This window comes from Lepisosteus oculatus, chromosome 2, assembly GCF_040954835.1.
Source record: "Lepisosteus oculatus isolate fLepOcu1 chromosome 2, fLepOcu1.hap2, whole genome shotgun sequence".
NCBI lineage: Eukaryota > Metazoa > Chordata > Actinopteri > Semionotiformes > Lepisosteidae > Lepisosteus > Lepisosteus oculatus.
Genome location: NC_090697.1, coordinates 47133252 through 47154174, shown reverse-complemented (window position 1 = coordinate 47154174; position 20923 = coordinate 47133252). Strand labels below are relative to the sequence as shown.

The 20923-nt window shown below is 36.9% G+C and overlaps 1 protein-coding gene across 1 annotated transcript in view; it reads left to right on the top strand.

The window, feature by feature from the left end:
• Positions 1-15787, top strand: part of rab10 (RAB10, member RAS oncogene family) — a 40532-nt gene extending 24745 nt beyond the window's left edge. The window contains exons 2-6 of the mRNA XM_006625855.3: positions 3790-3850; positions 6383-6521; positions 8857-8946; positions 9345-9446; positions 13787-15787. Of these exons, the coding sequence (XP_006625918.1) occupies positions 3790-3850; positions 6383-6521; positions 8857-8946; positions 9345-9446; positions 13787-13873 (479 nt within the window). The 3' untranslated portion in view covers positions 13874-15787. The remainder of the gene's footprint in view (positions 1-3789; positions 3851-6382; positions 6522-8856; positions 8947-9344; positions 9447-13786) is intronic.
• The last annotated feature ends 5136 nt before the right edge of the window (positions 15788-20923 follow it).

Here is a 20923-nt window from a genome sequence, read left to right as displayed (position 1 = left end):
TCTGATTGCCACTGAAATTCTCCGTCCCAAGGTAGCCTGACACCAATGAAGACTGCAGTCTGGATTAAAAGGAAAGAATTGAAGATTGAAAGGGTTAAGCTACGTTTAAAGCTCTGTGTTCTCGATGTGTAAAGCGAGTTGTGGTTAGTGAGGTGAACATTGAGAAATTGGCAGCAGGGGCTTAATTAAATTGAATTCTCCAGTGCCTGCTGTACAGTGAAAAGTACAAGAAGCAGAGTGTCATGGAATGAACCCTCAGGTACCTGGTAATTATCAAAGATTGGAGGTGAAGAAAACAGGTGTAACTGGGTGAATACGAAAGCTCTAGTGTTGGCTGGGTGTTCTCCATGGTACAGAGTAAAAAGCAACTGAAAAGGAAGAACACCTTCTACTCTTCCCCCACATTTGTATGATCTACCAGTGTTTGTGTGGGTTTCCTCCCACAGTCCAAAGACCTACTGGTGGGATAACTGGCTTCTAGGAAAATTAGCCCAGGTGTGATTTTGTGCATATTTGTGTCTGTGCGTGCACTTGTGGCTGTTCCTAGGATAGGCTCTGGCTTCTCCATGACCCTGTATTGGATAAAGGGAATTGAAAATGGATGGATTTTTGTTTAGAATCTAAACATAGATTAAGATCTTAAGATGTGTTAAATTACAAAGAAATCCATTGCCAACAAGATTAATCAAACGGATAGTGGTCAAAGGAAATTTATAAAGACAGTGACTGATGTGCATTGCACTGCCAGCTACCTAGAGCAATGACCAAGCAACATCGGTTGCAGCGTTCACAATTGACAATTGTTTTCTTAATGTTAAGCTGATTCAAGATGGTGAATTAAAGGTTAAGTAAAGCATAGAAGCAACATTCTTTTTTCTGTGGAGAATCGTTTAAAAGTTTGTGTTCATTTATCATTGCAGGAGTAAAGTGCAAGTCGGTACAGTGAGATTGTTTTTGTCTCGTATTAAAATGCAAGTCAACCCTGTTTTCCTGTAATGGGCTTTCAATACCTTGTACAATATGATTAAAATATGGAAAATTAAATGAAGAATGTAACTAGAAACAAGATTATTGCGGCTATGTTATATTACAGCTGCCTTAAAAACTTGGAATAAGGAACTGGCAGCGAACCTTTCATTATTTTAACATGCATGTTGGACCATTAGGGATTTAGTTCAGTTCTGTCACTCCTACATATTCTATTCCAAAACGGAATATTGCGGTGCTCCAGATTAATGTCGCAGTACTGTTTACCGACTAAGATATGTGCAAAACATATAAAAATGGTGCAAAATATGTGTCTACTTGTCCTTAATCACATAGATAAAACATTTCTGATTGTTAATCCACTTGTATTTTCAGCTGTATCAAACGTATGCACAGTGTTTTGGGATCTCTACCGACTCAATGTGGCTGATAATTCAAAGATTTTTGCAGGTCTTTAACAATTTGTAATAGCTACTTGTACTTTTTGTAGAAAATCTGGTAAAGTGGCAAAGACATTTATCACCAAATAAAGTACTCCAGTTCTTTTCAGAGTCATAGTTAATACATAGTTAAAGTATTTTTTCAGATATTCAGGCAGCGCGACTGTGCTGCTAGTACTGCAGTTCTTTGGGGAGTTTTCTTTGGTTGGAGTCGAATCCCAGCACTAGTGCCTATTGCACAGCTACCGTGAACTAGGCTACATTCAACATTTCCACAGCAGCCTCGCCTGAAACAATTGGCTTTCACACAAGATGTTTTAAGGTCCACGTCAATGTCTTTGTCAGCACAAATTCTGTGCCTGGAATTAATCCAGGCACAGCAAGAGAGACCTTTTTTTTTTCCATGGCCCTCTTAAATATCTCATTCATAGAAACATTGTGGAGTTGAAATTCCATAGTGACTGTAGTGTGCCCTCCTGGAGCCCATGCAGTTAAGCCAGTGTAACCTTTGCCCAGACCTCTGTAGGCCAAGAGTCCCTGTGAATACAAATGAGTTTTAGTGGGTGAATGTGATGTCCTACTCGTTTGGGATGGTCAGAAGAGGGTGACTGAACACTCATAACAAGCCTTTAGCTCATTACATATGGTGTGGAATGAATCCAAAGAAACGTATGTAAAAATGAAGAAAAAGTGAATTTCTAATCATTCTTATGATTTTCTAATCATTTCTAATCATTATTTCTTGTAATAAGATACTACAGTGAAAAAACAAGGAACAGTAGTAACTTTTTTAAAAGAGAATAAGAGCTACATACAAACATATATAGTGCCTTGCAAACATTCACCCTCCTGCCAAGTCTTATATTTTGTTGCAGTCTGCACTTGAACTCAACATTTTTAAGGCCTTTTCATCAGACTTGATATTTAGACTCTACGCAATCACAACTGAAAGCTAAAAAGTGCTGAGTAAAGACGTTAGTCAAAGGGAATTAAAGTATTCTCAATACCAGATGTTTTTAAACTCTTTGCTACGTCAACTCTAAACCAGTTCAGTTCAGTATCACTATGAAAGGTCACAGAGTAAGTGTGATGGTTTCTCTGTGAACTCAGTGTTTTAACCTGATTAGAGTAAATACGTTTTTGTTTCCTGCATTAGTCATTAAACTACAGTTCACATGGTGATATGACAAAACTCTCATAACAGCCAAGGAAGGTTTTGAAGCAAGTCACAGCTAAAGTGGAACAGAAGCACAGATGAGGAAAAGCTTGCAAGAAAGTTCAAATTTACTGATCCTCCTGAAAGAGCTGAATGTGTCTCTTAACGCTACCTAGATATGGACACCCTTCCAAACTGAGCAACCAGTCAGGCAGGAAACTGCTAAAGAATGCCCAGAACCCATTGGCTGTGTACAATTTTAAGTTCTAGCTCTGAGATGGGGCTTCGTCAATGAACAATATCCCAATCGCTACACAAAGCTAGTTTGTATTAGCAAGTGGCAAAGTAGAAGCCATGTCTGCAAATAAAGCATTAAAATTGTACAGCAGATGTGGTCAGACTAGGCAAAATTTACCTATTTGGTCTAAATGCTAAGCACTGCATTATGTCACATGGTGGTAGCAGCATCATAGCATGGGACTGCTTGTCATCGGCAAGGATCCGGCAAGCTTGTTGGGGGTGAGGGGGAGATGGATGGTGCAAAGTACAGGCGAATCTTTGAGGAAAAACTTGCTCGAGTCAGGCAGCAACCAAAACTGGATTGAAAACTCCCATTTCAGCAGGACAAAGGCACAATTCACAAGGCCATACTGCAGTGGTTTGACAAAGAGTGAATGTCCTTCAGTGACCCAGTCAAACTCCTGACTAGAATTTAATAGAAAATGGATGTTGAGACATTTGCGATCCCGGACAAACCGCTGAGGAGGAATATCCAAAGCCTAAACCATCCCACTGTAGTAAATCCTCAGGGACCTCTATAAAAAGACAAGTGTGCTTCCGCCAAGTGCTGAGATAGGTGGCTGAATACTTAAGCAATAATAAACTTTATTTGGGATATTTTCTTTGCGTGTTTAGCTGACATATAGTCCATTTCACTTGTAACTGTTCAGTTTGATCATTACAGTTTTGAAGTTCATTTGGGGGGGGGGATTCTAATTATTCTGAATGTGATTGTTGGGAGGTGAAAATGTTTGCAAGGCACTCTCTATTGATAGTTTTAAAGTCGATCAATACATGGTTAAATAGCCTGTAGGAAAACTGTGGATATCTAGGAATTTTCAGGATTCAGTTTTTCTGCCCATGTTGCCACCTTCATTTCTGCATACGTACCACACAACTGAAATGTAGTTTTCCCCTTTTTTCTAGGAATTGATTTCAAGATCAAAACAGTTGAATTACAAGGGAAGAAGATAAAACTACAGATATGGTGAGTATGCATCCTGTTACTATGCTAGCCCTTATTATTAGAGACTGTATGTGTGGCCTGTCATTCAGAAATATGAAAACCCAAATCAAAGATCTGCAGGGGAGAAAGATCTCCTCTCGCTTGTCCTGCTGGAATTTGTTGGCATGTGTGTCAGTGGAAAGACCTGGGGCGCAGAAGCATACCAACGGGCTTGATCCGCAGAATACTGATGATCCATGCAAATTACCTGTGAACGGGCTGCTTTGTGTTTTGGCAGAATGTGAAGCAGCTTAGAAAGCACCACTGTTAACGGCTGAAAAATGCTGTCATATTTAAAACCCATCTGCAGCGTTAATCGCCCATTTCTCACTCCTTTTGTCTTTTTCTCCGGTTGTGTTGAGGCCGTATTTAATGTCCTTATGCTGCTCTTTTGAATATTTTTCTTACATTGGTTTTATGCAGCATGAGAATCCAAGGAAAGAGAAGATCTGTTCGATTTACAGGTTTGCTGGTTTAAGAGCAATGTCTTTAGAATAGCTTTTCTGCTCACTTATTGCTCAATTGGTTTTAATTGTAAGATGGGGGGTGATCTCAAGAAACACATCTCAGGAATTGTTTTAGATCTTCTGTCTGAATTGCTGTGGCAGCCAGGGAGCTTGCAGTCGCATGGTTTGAACCGTGTGCTGTCAGTATCTATATTTTGGGTTGGAGTGTTTCTTAAGGAACAGAACCTTTGCATTGGCCTGCCTGGCACTCTGAGAAAAGTACAGGTAATGGATAAAAAAAAGGAAACACCATGGTAAATGAGGAACCCAAGCAGTATATTCAAAGCAAGGCCTAACATAGAGGCTGTCTAGTGTTAATTAAGCAAAGAACACCCCAGTATGTGGTTTTAGCTACTCAAATGCAAATTAGCTGTCAAGTGTTGAACTAAGTTTCATCCCACTGAGGTCTGTCTGAAAAATCTTTCCTCACGAAAGATTTTTCAGCAACAAGGAGTCAGCTGCCCATTATATAGGGGAATCATTTGGGTGTTAATAAGGGAGAGACCTTAGAAATTGTATTCACAGATTGCAAAAATGACACAAGTTAAAGGTAACTTGTAGAAGAATGACATCATGAAAGAATTAGTGAAAAGAACTCAAAACTGTAAGCCAGAAAAATGATTTCCTTAAGCACACGTATGCAGGAGTTAATGTCAGAAGTGTGTTCATTTTGTTTTCTTTTCCCAGAAGCCCATCTGTGGAGTTGGGTTGCTGTTGCTATATTACCGATTGCTTCAGACATCTGCCTCATCAGGGGGCTTGAAGGGAGATCCTGTCTCTTGGGTTTAGCTAGTGTATAGTTAGGTTCTGCAGATGGCGGCAGATGACTTTCTTCAGCAGTCACTTAAAGAGACCTCATTACGTAGTTTATCTAACAAAAACATTCACAGTCTGACCTCATCAGGTGAAGAGCCAAGAACTGTTTAGTAAAATGAATTGTTAAACTAGATTGTAATTGGGAAACCTTCCAAAACGTCAGGGAAGCTTCCATGTTCAACTTTTGAATTGGTTTAGAAAAATTTATTTTACAGAATGTAACTCAAATGTTTTTTTTTTGTATCTGTTAATTTGAACTCCACAAGATTTATACAGTAAAATAAATAACACAAAGGACTAGGACTGCGTGGGATTCTGTTTTTACTGGAATTTTCATACAGGGAGAGAATTTTGCTTGAAAGAAAATGGTGTCTAGGGGATGACTGGTCTTTTGATTTTATCTTTTGGATTCCAGCTGTAGCTGCTTCTTAATTTATAGTCAAGTCCATGACAGCATGTACATTAAATTATTGCATATCAATTGGCAGTGCTTAAATTTGCTGTCAAGTTGTCAGACACCTTTTTACATCACCATTGATTTTGAAGCAGTGCATACAGTAGATAGAGATCGAATGTCACCTTGAAGATAAGTATCTGTTGTGTGTAAAGGAGTAAAGAATTGGGAATCCCTTTACGGTTTTCCTTGGTTGAAAGCAGTTCTGTTTGCATTTTCAAAACCATTAAAGGAGCTCTCCATACTCTTTCAGGTGGTGCAAAACATTTAATTGTTTCTGATTGCTTTTACAACACGCAGATGTCTAGCAGTTTTGTGAGGTAGTGAATACAAATCGGCATTAAATAAAAAAATCAATTGACTCGTATAGCTAAGTATAACACTTTCCTCCAGAAAGACACCTTTTTCAAAAGTAGTAATTTAAACCTAACATGTACATGTACAAGTATTAAATGTGAAATTGTTCACTCAAATCTTACAAAAGGGTTACAGAACACCCTACCAAGTAAACTACCACTAGAACTATAAAAATCAAATGCAGTCTGGAACTGACTTGACACACTTGGTGGTTTGACAGAGCACTAAATTGGTCTGTTTCTTTGGGTTACCCAAAATAGAATGGCTAAATAAAAGGGACCTCAAGAGCTTTTAGGGATAAAGAGTTTTCTCCCGACGGGGGAAGGTTTTGCAAGTTGCCGAATGTTAGAAGTGTAATTTTTCTTCCCTTCATTTCCACAGGGATACAGCAGGGCAGGAGCGGTTTCACACAATCACCACTTCCTACTACAGAGGTGCCATGGGGATCATGTTAGTGTATGACATCACAAATGCCAAAAGCTTTGAAAACATCAGCAAGTGGCTGCGAAACATTGACGAGGTGAGACAGTTCGTTTGGTGGTGAAATTGATTCTCTTCTCCTCCATACTTTTAAACAAACAAAATAGGTTTATGCAGATGCCGGTTGTAGGGAGAGATCCAAACTCTCAATTGCTATTGAGTTCATTTAAATGGGTTCCTGTTTTTTAAGTATCTGTGACTGTGATCCTTTTACTTTGCTGTTGAGTAGGTCATATTTACAATATATGTACTAAGAATACTGTAAGTAAAACAGCTATCCATCTACAATACAGTGCCTTGCAAAAGTATTCAGCGCCATTCCAATGTGTCCAATGAGTATTGTAATTAAAACTTGAATGCTCAAACTGAACACTTTTAGTGGTGAAAATTAAAATTTTAGCAAGACATCCATAGAAAAAACAAACTAAACTGACTTCTTAAGCAGTCATGATCTATTGTCATTACTTTGGCTGTAATAACTGGGGGAGAAGACTCTACCAACGTTGTATTCCAGAATCACACATTCTTCATGCAAACTTAAATTGATGAATTTTCTAATGCAGTCACAGATTTACTATTGGTTTCAGGTTAGGAGCTTGATCTGACGGGTCAAAAAATTCACAAATTTCTTGTTCTGCCACTCCTGTATGGCTTTGACCTGGTGCTTGAGTCCGTATCCTGCGGACATTCCCAGGTTTAGGTCTTTAGAAGATTGAAGCAAGCTTTCCCCTAAAGATTAGCCCGTACTTTGCTCCATCTATATTCTCCTCAAGCCTCACAAGCTTCCCAGTGCCTGACAATTAAAAGCAGAACTATGACTTCAGAACTCTCCCTCCCTCCTTCTTGAGTTTTTTCATAATATTTTATCAAATTCAAATAGAAATTACTTTTATATGGGTTTTTTTGTTGCTGATTTGCACAAATTCCTCTACAAATACAGAAATAAGTTATTTTTTTAAAAATGCAATTTAAAAGAAAACTCTGTAATGTCTTGATATGATGAGTATTCACCTTCTTTGAGTCCAGGCACTCAACTTGAATTGATTTTTTGCATTACTGCACCAGTAATGTGAAACTGAAGACTAGTAATTCAAAATTCATACACCCCCCAATTATTCCCAGACAAATTAGCCTTTTTTTGTCCAGTTAAACTATCTAACTTGCAGCTTAACTAAGGGTTGCTCATTGTACAAGTACAGTCTGCATTTTAGCTTTAGAAGTGTTAAGCTTTATTTAGCAGGTGAAACTAAGCAACTCGACACCATAGCTCAGTGCTCTGAGAGGTTTTTATTTTCCAGGTATTAAACAATATTTTTAGACTGGACAAGTAGTCTGAAGAAAGATGGTTAGCTTAAATATTGTATTCTGTGTCGGCTCTGCAAACCAAGAGCACCCAGTTTCTTTGCAATGAACCTCAAATATAAATTAGCATAATCGGTGAAGCTTACTAGACTAAAAAGGACCTTGTGCTTCTATTGCTAATTTAACTCTTTGTTGTATTTCTTTAAGAGCTTGTAAAAACGCAAACCCATATATCCTGTATTCATCATGTCAGCTAAAATATAGTCTTTACTATAATAAGTGGACTACAGGTGTTTTGAGACATAAGCTGTTTACATTTTATTGGTCGTTTCCCCTTAAGTGATTATTACAGTCCTCTCTATTTTCAGCAGTATAACAAATACAACCTATGAATAATTTATCAGTAAAATGTCGCTGTAGTTTATCAATATTTTTTAAAGTTATATGCATTTGTCACAAGAATGAAATTCTCACAAGAATGAAATGAAATTCTATTGAAATTTGTCTATAGGTTACTTGTATATTGCTTTTTTTCCTTAATTTTTTTGCCATCATTTTGGACTTATTGGTTGTTATTTCAAGCTGTCGGCCATTATAAAAACTCTCAATTTTATAAACTCAGTCTCAGAACTCTTAATTTGTTGTCATATGCTAGAGTTGGAATAAATTGTTTCAGTGAAAAATAATTGCAGTTTCTGGACGTATTGTATGGTTTTGACCTTAATTTTATTCTAAAACAGTCATGGACATGTTCACTGTCCCCACCACAACCCCTACAAGCTATTGTCGCCATCATCGTCCAAGACATCTGTAATGTCACAGCCAAGTCATATCAATGCTGTTTGTAGGTGTTATCTGTGTTTATTGCATTGATAAAGTGAGCAAACTAATGTATTTACTATGTAACCCTTCATGGAATCGAAATGGTTTCACTGATGGAAATGTCTTCCTTGCCTCTCAGTGTATCCATAGTAAAGGCGTACTTGTCCTCATGGCTAAAGTTGTATACATTTTCAAAAAAAACATCAAGCAGTGATGTTCTTGCACTGATAAAATGCATATTTTCCTTCCAGCATGCAAACGAAGACGTAGAGAGAATGCTGCTAGGCAACAAGTGCGATATGGAGGACAAGCGAGTGGTACCAAAGGCAAAGGGAGAGCAGGTGAGAGGGACACTTGTCATTCTGACTAACATTGAGTATCATAAGGACTAAGTAACTAGATACTTTTCTTTTGACATTTTCAAACCTTTTATCTAATTTAAATCAAGCTTATTAAGCTTAATATCTAAGTGAGATTATACAGACTTTGTAGGTGTTGGGTTGCTTGCTTTACGTATGTATAAGGCAAGTACAAAATCAGACCTATGGTCTTAGAGAGAAAGACATTTTTTAACTTCTTTCCAGCTATTTTCTGAGGGGTTTGATTGTGTTCTCTTCCTGAATATTGATAATGTCTTTAAGCTTTAAATGGTTTAAACCACCTTAAATCTGAAAATCATCCTTTTCCCTGTTGACACCAACTTCAGAAGCATCCCCGTTAACTGAATTTCTCTTTACAGATTGCAAGAGAACATGGCATTAGGTTTTTTGAGACAAGTGCAAAAGCAAATATCAACATTGAGAAGGCATTCCTCACATTAGCAGAAGACATACTTCGAAAGGTATGGGTTTTCTTCATGCAGCTTAACTGTGAGACCTGACTCACTACTTGAGCTATACAATGTTTTCTTGATTCATTTTAACTTGTATAAAATATGAGTACTAAAGAATGTGCAAGTTACCTTTTGTTGTTTGTGTTGCTTGTTTAAAATACTAACATTATGAAATAACGTGTAGTTTCCGGGTGTTCGTACACTGCATAGAAAAATTGATGAATCCCAAAGAGAGATCTGCACAATTCTGTATGTAAAACGAATCTTTGTTTTAAATAGGGTTTACAGAAACAAATTCCATGTCTTTTGCAATACTGAATGTATGTACTATGTCATTTTTTACCTTGTTTGTGCATTTGTCTGTTATACTGGCAAGTAAGATGTTTCTGGTTTTATAGACAAAATTTCCCTTGAGGAGGTTGTCCGTTAAATCCAAAGTCATTCTGTAATTAAAATCAGGTGTCTAAATTAGAAGATATTGGGGACTGAGTATGGAAGGCCCCACCCTATGAAATCAGAAATTAGATCATACCACGATCTAAGGAAGGTTCACAGTTATTTGATGCTCCTCAGTCCAGAAAGGATTAGAAGAAGGATTTGGGCCTCTACTAAACCACTGTCAAACTGTCTACAAATGGAGAAATTTCAAGACCATACTTGTTCTTTCCAAGAGCAGTCACCCTACCAAAATGTCTCCAAGAACAAGCCAGAAAATCAAGGAAGTTACAAAGAACTTCAGAATACCACCCAAGGAACTGCAGGCCACTCCTCTCCTTGGCTAATGCGACAGTTCATGACTGTCAGAAAACGACTGAACAAGAATGGTGTTCATGGAGAGGCTAGAAAGGAGACACCCGCTGCTCTCCAAAAATAAGACAGGTGCCTGTCTGAAGTTTGCCATAGAGTGCACAGATGATCCAAAAGGCATCCGGATCAAAGTTCACTGGGCAGACAAGTTTAAAAGCATAAATGAGAAACATCGTTTGGAGAAAACCAAACACTGCTTTTGAACAAAACCTCCTTATCCCAGCTGTCAAGCAGGGAGTGGGAGTGTGGTGGATTAAGGTTGATTTGCTGTCCCAGGACCAGAACAGCTTAACATCCTTGACACAGCCATGAATTCTGCATACTATCATAAGATTATAGTCGAGAATGGTAGACCAGTTTGTGGAAAGACAGATCCTAAATATTAATAATAGTAATAAAATAATTAATAACATACACTTATATAGCGCTTTTCTGGAGGCTCCACTTAAAGCACTTTACAGGTGATGGGGACTCTCCTCCACCACCACAAATGTGTAGCCCCCATCTGGATGATGTGACAGCAGCCATAGTGTGTCAGAGAGCTTACCACACATCAGCAATCGGGAGGAGAGCAGAGTGATGAAGCCAATTTATAGATGGGGATTATTAGGAGGCCATGATTGGTAAAGGCCAATGGGGAATTTGGCCAGGATGCTGGAGTAACACCTCAAAAAGAGTAGAGAAAAAACGCCCTGGGATATTTAATGACTACAGAGAGTCAGGACCTTGGGTTTACCTCATCCAAAGGATGGCACCCTTTTACAGTATACTGTCCCTGTCACTGTACTGGGGCACTAGGACCCATACAGACCGGAGGATGAGAGCCCCCTACTGGCCACTATACAGATTGAAGGTGGCTGCAAAACATTCTGCGTTTTACAATAATTTCAGTCAGGACCTAAACCCTATGGAAATGTGGCAGGACCTGAAGCACGCTTTTCATGCAAGTCTTCTCTCCAGCATCACAGATTTGAGGAGTTTTGTGAGGAGTGGGCTCCAATTCCGCCAAACCAATGTGAGAGACTGATCAATGATAAGAAACATTTAGTTGCAGTTGCTGTTGCTGTTCAAGGAGGTTCATACCAGTTATTGAATCTGAAGGTTCACGAACTTGGTCACATGATTTGATTCTCAAATGATGCAACATTCAAATATTTTGCAAGAATATCATGTTTTGTGTCATTTGTTTCACCAGGTTTTCTATTATTAGGAATCTAAAGATTGTCTAATATTTTCAGTTTCATATACAGTATTAATCATTTGTAAAAATACTAAGGGGTTCATAAACTTCTTCTTAGCACTGTATATAATGCCTTTAAGAGATGTGGCTTATAAAAATGTGGTAATCAAACTAAAGAGACATGTATAATTGTAAAATTACTGTACAGTGTAAAGTTATCATATTGTTTTGCTGCTAAGATTAGTTTCTACTACAGTTCTTACAGTCCGGACCCCTTTGGTTCTTAAAATAGTCTTGCAACCCTTATTAAAATCATTGATCAGTTCTTTAAATCAAAGATATATCATAACACTAGAATGATCATTTTCATTTTGCAGTAAAATTAAGAACTAAACATTACATTTTTAAAATCTTACCTTAAAATACCTAGGTCCGTTGAAACAAAGTAGTTGTGCTTATGTGCCTCTACTTCACATTAATGCCTGGATACGTTAGTGGTTTGGGTGGAAAGGCCACAGAACCTTTCTGCTCCGGTAACTGAGAGATATCAGGCACAGCAGACAGGTTATGCTGCTATGCCCATGGTCTGATAGGGCCTGACATTCACTTAATTGCCCAGACTGAGATTCCCTAACATGCAGAGGTGCCCCTTGAAGGAGTTCTGTTTTTCAAATAGAAAAACAGTACACTACTAGGAAGTTGTAGAAATCCAATATGCTCAATTACTGTGTATTATTGCCAATTTAATTTAGGCGTATATGCAATAATTTATACAGATAATTAGTAATAATTTGATCTTGTGTATTCATATCGAGGAAGTGTCATCGCTGCACACCTAGTTTGTACAGGAAGTGATGCTCCTTTGAACAGTTCTACATGACTGCTTTGAAGGTGCAGAATATTTGTGATGTCATGTAATGGTTTTCTTGGTATAGTTTCAAATCTCGGGAAGAATTCCGGGAAGGAAATGTGATTATCTACTGGTATAAATGTCGGCTGGATGATGTGTAGATTTTGTTTACCTTATCAAGGTAATGTTAATTTTGTGAGGTGTCAATCCAGAAATCATAGTTTTCAGTAAAGTTATTCCAGAAGATCTGTCCTTGTAAGAACAAGTGAACTAGAAGCCCCCAAAAATGTGCTTTAAAAGGGCTATTATAATATAGTATATTAATTTCAAGAAAGATAAAACATTTCCATGAGGGTTGCAGTGTTTAATTTTAATGGCAATCAAATCCCTACTATCTCCTGTTCATTTCAGACATGAAAAGTTATATATCTGCTTAGTTTGATTTGTGAGCCATATTCAATTTTCAATTTTCCAGACATCAATGTTTTCCTATACCCTTAAAAATGATATGGAATAGCTTTGATGCTGGAAATTGCAATAATCTCTTAATAAAACCAATTGGAGCATAACTATTCTAAAAGTCTTTGCCTTTTCAGTATTACTCTTTCAAATTTGTGGAAATTCTGAAATGTGAAAGTTTTCTTGGAAGACAGGTGATAGATAAATGGTTACATCAAATTTACCATTTTTGTGAGATTTGTATTTGATGTTTCATTTGGGGAGGAAAAAGGCTTTTAACTATTTTATGTAGCACCTTCCATAATGCGTAAATGCATACACAAATCAATAGTTAAGTTAGGATATAAAAAGTTTTGAGACTGGATTTGCAATTGTAGGCTGACTTGTAAGTTCTGATATGGGCTATGAGTTCACATCCTTGGAGCGGCAGAAACTGTGGTTTCCCTGTTTCCCGTGCTTCATTTGGGGGACTGAGAGGGCCATGGTATAAAGAGTGTTCATGATGTGTAGACGTATAGAGAGTTACTAGTTCACTAAAGTAGTCAGAAGGCAAGGCTGTTTAAAGACTTTAAATATGAGCAGCAGTGTATACAGTTTTAAAAAAGTTAGTTACAGTTATGCATGTGCCATATTCTTCTGCATGTTGATCTATGTGTTCACACTGTGGTTCTTGTAATACAGTTGAAGTATATTATTTTAGAATCATTACATCCCCTCCCCTGTGAGCTGTGATGCAAATAACTTTAAAATCCACTTAAGCAAATTTGTGCTTTCATGACAAAACTTTGTACTCTGGCAGCCCAGAAAGTTGACGTAAAACAGCCTTCTGTTATGTGGTGGTGTTAACATTCATATTCCCCCTGTTTGTATGGTTTGCAAGAGTTGCAGGGGTGTGGGAAGAGGAGAAAATGGTAACTGTTATATGTCACATGCTGATTTTAGTAAAGAAAAAAGATTGTCTTGGAAATACATTGTACCGTGCTGACAAGTTGGTTTCCATCATCTGGACAAGGCTTTTAATGCAACTTTTTTTTTCTTTTTCCTGTTCTGCAGACACCCGTAAAAGAGCCCAACAGTGAAAACGTAGATATCAGCAGCGGAAGTGGAGTAACGGGCTGGAAGAGCAAGTGCTGCAGCTGAACAACTCCCTTCTCTCTCCCCTCCTCTCCTTTTTTCAGTTTCTAAACTCTGGAAATAAACCACTTGACCCACCTAAATCTAACCTCCTGTTTTCCCCTTTTCCCCCCTTCCCCCTCCCCTCATTTGAAAACTTTAATCTTCTTTTTGTTCTTCCATTCATGACTGCTTGCTGACAATATAATTTTTATTTCAAAAAAATGTATAGATAAAAAAAGAAATCATGTCGTGTTTCTTGTCTCCTTTTTTTTTAATGGATACAAAAAAAAGTTGCTCAGACTCACCACTACATTTATTTTTATTTCTGGGATCAGTCAAAACTCCCGATCAACCTCAAGACTCATAATGGTTTAGAAACCGGCAAAAATAAAAAGTCAGAATTTAAAAAAAAAATTAGAATTAACAATTTTGTACAATAGTGGAATTTCTGTTATGTATAACTGTATTTGGTCATTACCGTTTGTATACACGTGTAAAAGTGACAAGACAAACACCTGTGTAGAACTTGCTTGAACTTTTCTAGGTGGGATTATTTTGTCCTGTGCCTTACATGGAATAAAAGGAGCATAATCTTTGATGGTAGAGCCACGTCCATGATCGACCAACCATTTATAACTTCACAGTTTAATATTCAGTTCTTACTGCTTCTCCATAACAGTGTCAGTATATGAACTTACAAGGAAGTGCAGAAAAGTTTGAATTTCTTGCTGTCGATTGAAGAGAATCTTTTGTTTTTTACCATGACTGTTTATTTTACATGTATGGTTTCCTTCAAGTACTTCTTTGTGCTCTTTTCTTTGGATTGGACAACCTTTCTGGGTTTGCCAAGATGCTCAATCAAAGGAATAGCACTAATTCACAAAGTGGGGGGGGGATAACGTTTGAATATTTCATTGGAAATTCAAACAGTTTTGCAGATCCATTAAAATAAGCTTGTTTATGTTAATTGTGGTTTCTTTTTTATTTGTAAGTTCTTTTTTTTATTTTATGGTTCATTTAAGGTAGACTTGGAGGTTTTTTGCATGTGCTAGTGCTGTGTTTTCACTGGGTTGATGTTGCTCTTGTGACTCAGTAGTGTTTGAACAAGCTGTACAGTTTCTGCAGAAGCTGGGTCATTATGGAAAATCAGATTTTACTATATAGAGAACATCCCACAGGAAATTCCACGTATCCTGCTGTATTCACCACCTGACTTTTCAAAATACGTACTACAAAGTGCTGAAAACCTATGCAGATACCTTATTGAATTTGCACTTTTTTTTTCTTGTCGCATGTTTGGTTCCATGTTTGGTTTACATTGCAGAATTTGTGAAACTTGACAGAATTCTTAATAGGCTAGTTAAATCCTGTTATATTTCTGTAAGCAAAAATTAATCCTATAACATTTGTTACAGTCATGATGACAATGACATTTAGTTAAACCAATACTTGGTGGTAGTAGTAAACTTGTGTTAATGTTTGTCGAATGGTTATGGCCCATAAGATTTCATAAAATCGTCTCTTATCCAAGGCGATTGCTTTCCTCTTAAAACCAAAGATGGACCCAAGGATGAATAGGATTTGTGTTTTTGACATACAAAGCATGCTGCTCAGTGTTTTGTAAATAATGCACTGCAGTGTTTTGTTTCCTGTTATATCTGCACTTTCTGCCATTAAAACTGTAAGGGAAGATAATTTAACTTAATCTTTAGAGGCTCCTTAAAATGTATTGGGTTTCTGCCTTTTTTTTTTCTTAGGGCTAAAGCTTCTCTGTGTGTACATTGGGATCCTGTGTAGCAGCAGTGTAAAGACCAACAAGTCACTTGCATAGAACCATACTCTAGCCATTTACTCTGGTACTGGAGACTAAGGGTTTAGTTTTAATATTTACTAATATGACTAAAAATGTTAAATAAACTGAAATCTTTCTAGATGGTCCAGTGTTGTTGCTGTTTCATGCTGGGATCTAGTTTTGCAAACAAACATTTTCTTGAATTGATGTAATGGCATGTGGTGTTGATTAATCTGGTTTGCTACCTATCAAATGAGAACAGCAACTACTTTCAAATGCTCATTCTAGTACGTTCCCATGATCTGTTGAAAGGAACTTAATAGAATTTGTGGTGAAATTTCTAACTGGTTGCTCTTATTAAAAGATACCAATACAAGTCGTATCAGAAAAAGATTTAACTAAGTACCTGGCACTCACCCAAACGCATTCTCCTCATAAAATTGAAAATGACAAAGTAAGATTGCATGGTAATGTTTATGAAAACCGTTACGGCGTTAAAATCAGCATTTTGCCGTAAAATTATTTTCGGTGTGGAAGACTCGTGTGTTATGCTCACCACAAGATGGCATACCTTTCCTAACACCTGAAATAAATTTGCGTAAAGAAATAACATCGAAGGAGATTCTTTATAGCCTCAACTACACTGGATGGTTGTAGTTCCCAGCATGCTGCCACTGGCTTCCATTAGCAAATTGAACACATTCACTTTTCTCTTTGACCACACTTTTCTTTAGCATTATTTCCTTCGCTCACAGCGAATGTTTTGCCAATGAATTGTTTAATATAGAACAAATGAGCTGTGGAGTGAAGTTTTCGCTGGAGATCTAGAAAGAGGAAGATACGCGCTACAGGAGAGAAACGCATTTTTTAAGTAAAATAAATGCGTTGAATGAAGAATCTGGCGTATGGATCAGAACTCCGTGTTGCAAAACCTCATGGAATCTCAAAACTTTGAAATGTTTGTGACATTTGTTACCTGGTTATGATGCCTACCTTTTCCTGTGTCTGCTCTAACCTAGTTACCTATAAATAGCTCCTTCATTAATATTAAGTATCTTCACTGGGGAAAAAAAGATGTGCTAAAATATTGGTTTGTCGTGTGAAGGTGCAGGGAATGTTATGCCAGCGTCTAAGAAAAGGAATTTTCCTTCATACCTTCACTCCTGTGCTACAGTAATCAAACATGAAGCATAAAGACATGAATTTGGAATTTAAACAATTACTGTAAACCATCGGTTTAACCAGGTGAAAGCTAAATAGCTGTTAAAGACGTTTTCCTGATCGAAAAAAAGTATTATGAGAAATATGTTAAACAGCATATATTTGCTGGAATATCTGACTTTAAATCAAAATTGTTCGTGCTTTTTATTAAAAATATACCAGCTCTTTAATTTATTGTAAATGTACAAAAAAATCGCTAAACCTTACGAAGCACATCACCTATTGTAAGTAATTGACCTACTCCTATAGCTCACCATTGAAATTACTGAATATTAAATCTGTTTAGTATTTATTTTAAGTTTATGTTATTTCTGCATTTCCCCGTTACTGGCATTTCTGATTTCACAAACCAAATTCTCTTTGAACATTTTTTGTCCTTTAAACCGTGTGTTTATTGCCGTGCGTTTTAAACCGCTTCAGCCTTTCCTGTTACGTTTCACAGCTTTCGAAAGCACATTTGCCACCTAAATCCGCTCTCTTCTGGGTAAGAACTCGACAAGATGCCTGAAGTGTTCCCTGCGCTCACGAATGATTAAGAGAGAAAAATTCACAAGATTCATAACCAGAACTTGGTTGGTTCATAACCGATACATTACGATTTAACCTATAATTTACCCATTGTCTCTGACATTTCAGTCTGAGACCACCGCAAACGTAACTACTATAATTTCTCCATGTTATAAACCTGCAGCCAGAGTCAGGACCCTTGTGGTTTCCACTATAAATGGAAATTTTAAGTGTAAAAGGTTCTACGTTTATTCGATTTTGTAGAATTTATAACCATAGACATTTACATCTTCGAGTGGTGACTTGTTCTGTAGTGGCTGTTACTTTAAAATTCTTTAGATTAACGTTTTCTAAATTGTTTCTAAGTTGTTTAACTTCCATCTGTCATGGTAATTAGCGTAACATTTACGGTCATTAAAGGCATAGTATTATATAGCTTTTAAAGGACAGTATTAACAGGTCAGTAATACAATATTGTAACAGATATCAATTTTCGTTTTCAAAGAGCATGTGCGGTTGATGTTACGATTGCAAATTACAATTAACAATTGTGGCGATTTTTTTTTTGTGATGATGGAAAGTCAAGTTTGAGTTTTAACAAGTTTTCACACTGACCTGACTATACAGAGCAAGGGACACATACTGTAGGTGTAGTGGTTCTGTAGTTATGATCGGTTGTTCAATTGTGTATTTTGAAGTGAGCTCCAAGCTCTTGGAATAGAGGCAGCATGTTTAAAGAGCTCATGTTCTTGCCGGTCGATACAGCCTGACTGAGATGGTGAGCCTTCTGCAGCTCGGCTGTACTGGTGACCCATTTATCTTGCTCCTTACAGCTTCAGGAAAACTGCCTTCCAGTGCAACAAACAACAACAATAATAATAATTGCTTACACTTATATAGCGCTTTTCTGGAGACTCCACTCAAAGCGCTTTACAGGTAATGGGGACTCCCCTCCAGCACCACCAATGTGCAGCATGCCCTTTTCAACATGCATAAATATTTGAATCAGTTACAGCCTTGAGGGTGGAAGTGCATACATTCGATATTCAATAATTGTTTTACAATAACCGCTGCTCTAAAAAGGGCTGCTCCGACTCCGGCAGTTCGGCCAGTACTTCGTTGGAGCGTCAAGATTCTGCTGCGGTAGGTGAAGGCTACCTGGAGTATGGGGAAAAAACAATATACCGTAGCAGTTTATATTTATAGCATTTTAAAAGAATATTACGGCACAAGAAAATACTAGATAAACGGGCACAAACGTCAAAGGTTTTTTTCTATTTATCTGAATTTGCAGTCGCAACTTTCTCCAGCAGATGTCATCAACACGTTTTAATGCCGGTAACTTCACAAAGGACAGTTGCAGACATTAATTTTTGTTGCGCCTTACTCTTCAGTCTGAAGCTGCAGTTGGAAGTTGAAAACACTTGGAAAATATTTGGTTAACTGTCTTCCCAAGCATTCTGCCAAAGGTTTTCACAACTTCTGAGTGTTAATTTGTTAAACTTTTTTTTTAATTTTCCGAAAAGCTAATATGAATTTGAGTTCGAATTAACAAATCTACTAAAAGCTAATATTGGTGGAACAGACATTTGATTATTCTGCACACTGTAACCAATTATATTACTCTATAGCGTTCTATTAAATATTCATAATTATAGAATTCTATATATAATAATTGTATCTTAGGATGTTTCATTTTTATACAGTTTTTTTTTTAATTGTCAGACGTTCTCTCCTAGAATGTGATCAGGTGCTCTCTTCTACAGAATAAGATCACAAAAATTCACAGTAGGCACACATTTTGCTACAGTACGTTATTAAATATGTAGATACTAAATCTGTCCGGGTCTCAAATTTCACCTAAGCCTGTCATGATGTTAAATGAAAATATATGGAATTTATACTATGCAGAGTTTCTTTATGCATGAAATTACATTAGAAATTTGCCAACTAAGTGGACTCGTACACGAGAAGTCAGTGTGTATGAGGTTCCAACTGGAGGCCTTTCAATCTATGTTGCTCCTTTGGTTGTTAGCAATGACCCAAGAACCACTTGGAAACTTGACTTGGCATCTGTGACATGACTTGACAGTTTGGTACACCCAATCGCTGTGTGTAAAAAAGAGTTTGCTGTTCTCCTCTTGAATTTAATTTCCATTTGCATGCTCAGGCCCTGATCTGTGTAGTTTATGTTGATTTTGCCCTTGTAGAATTTGAAACATTTTATTCAATTTTATTAATTTGGTTTCACTAAAATATTTTTCACATTTGGTGTAAATGTGGTATATATATTCTGGTAGTGATTGTGCTGGTGTATTGTACAGTTTTATCACCAATTCCTTCTGCAGATTTTAATCTATTCTGTTCTTGGCAAGCTTTTGCATTTGCATTTTCTGTTTCTGTTTTAGGTGCTGTGCTCTCCATTTAAAATTTGATATTTGCTTGTGTTGCAAATGAGAAATCCTAAGAATAATGGAAATAGCAGATAAGCATAGTCCTGACAATGTACAGGTTATATGTGACAACTAAAAAAAAATTAAAATGTCTCCCTCTACTGATAATTTGTAGTAAATATTTTGAGTGCTGACTGCTCACTAATATGCTGTTACTTTGGTTCTTTTAGCTGGGTGAGTGGAAACTCCTTAAAATACAAGAAAGCCAGAAGCTTACTGTGATTATGTCCTGATAGGTGTCTCTAAATTTGTGTTATTGCCAGAGAGATGCACTGAACACCTCTGATCATTGCTAACTCTGTTGTGTTTGAACCAGAAACAGACAGCTCTTCATGTGTCGCAATTCCCAAGAGTGGCAAGATTATAGCCAGAGTATTTTTCACTATAGTAGGTATTACTATTTTACTTGAATTCCATAGTAAGCATTACAATATGCGGGCTTTCTAATACTGAGTATGTTTTGCATCTGACCATTAAAAGAGGTTAGCATATTTTAAAACAAGAACATTTTTAAGAAATGTGCTATTGATAATTACAGGCCCTGTCTGCATTCTACAAGGGGTTATTCGATTTTTATACGAAAGGTCGAAAGTTATAGGCAAGGTCTTTTTATCAGAGAACAGAAGATTTATTACTTTTGTTGTTTCATGAGCATGTGACCAAATTCAGTGAAAATTTAGCTTTTTTTTTCAACGTTTATTGTAGATCCATGTATTGCTCTGGGACCATATGAAGTATGAAAATGGATTTTATTATGAAAGAATAAAATCAATTTAATTACAATAAAAGGAGTTGTTGAATTGTTGTTCAATTCTTTTATGGTACTGTACATAAGTAACTTTAATCCGAATAAATTATCTTAATTGTTTCTGTCATCATAATTAGGGGAATTGGTTACAGCAGTGCATCTTAATGGTGTTTAGGGTTTGATGATTTTTTGTTGAACTCAAATGTATTTGTTCATATCTCCTTCAGAATGCATTGTAAAATTATAATGAATTGTAATGAAGAACACTAGAAACATTAGAAAAATTGAACATCATCCTCCAAAAAAATTTGACAAATTAGCTCATACACAAATGTAGATTCTGTTTTCAGATA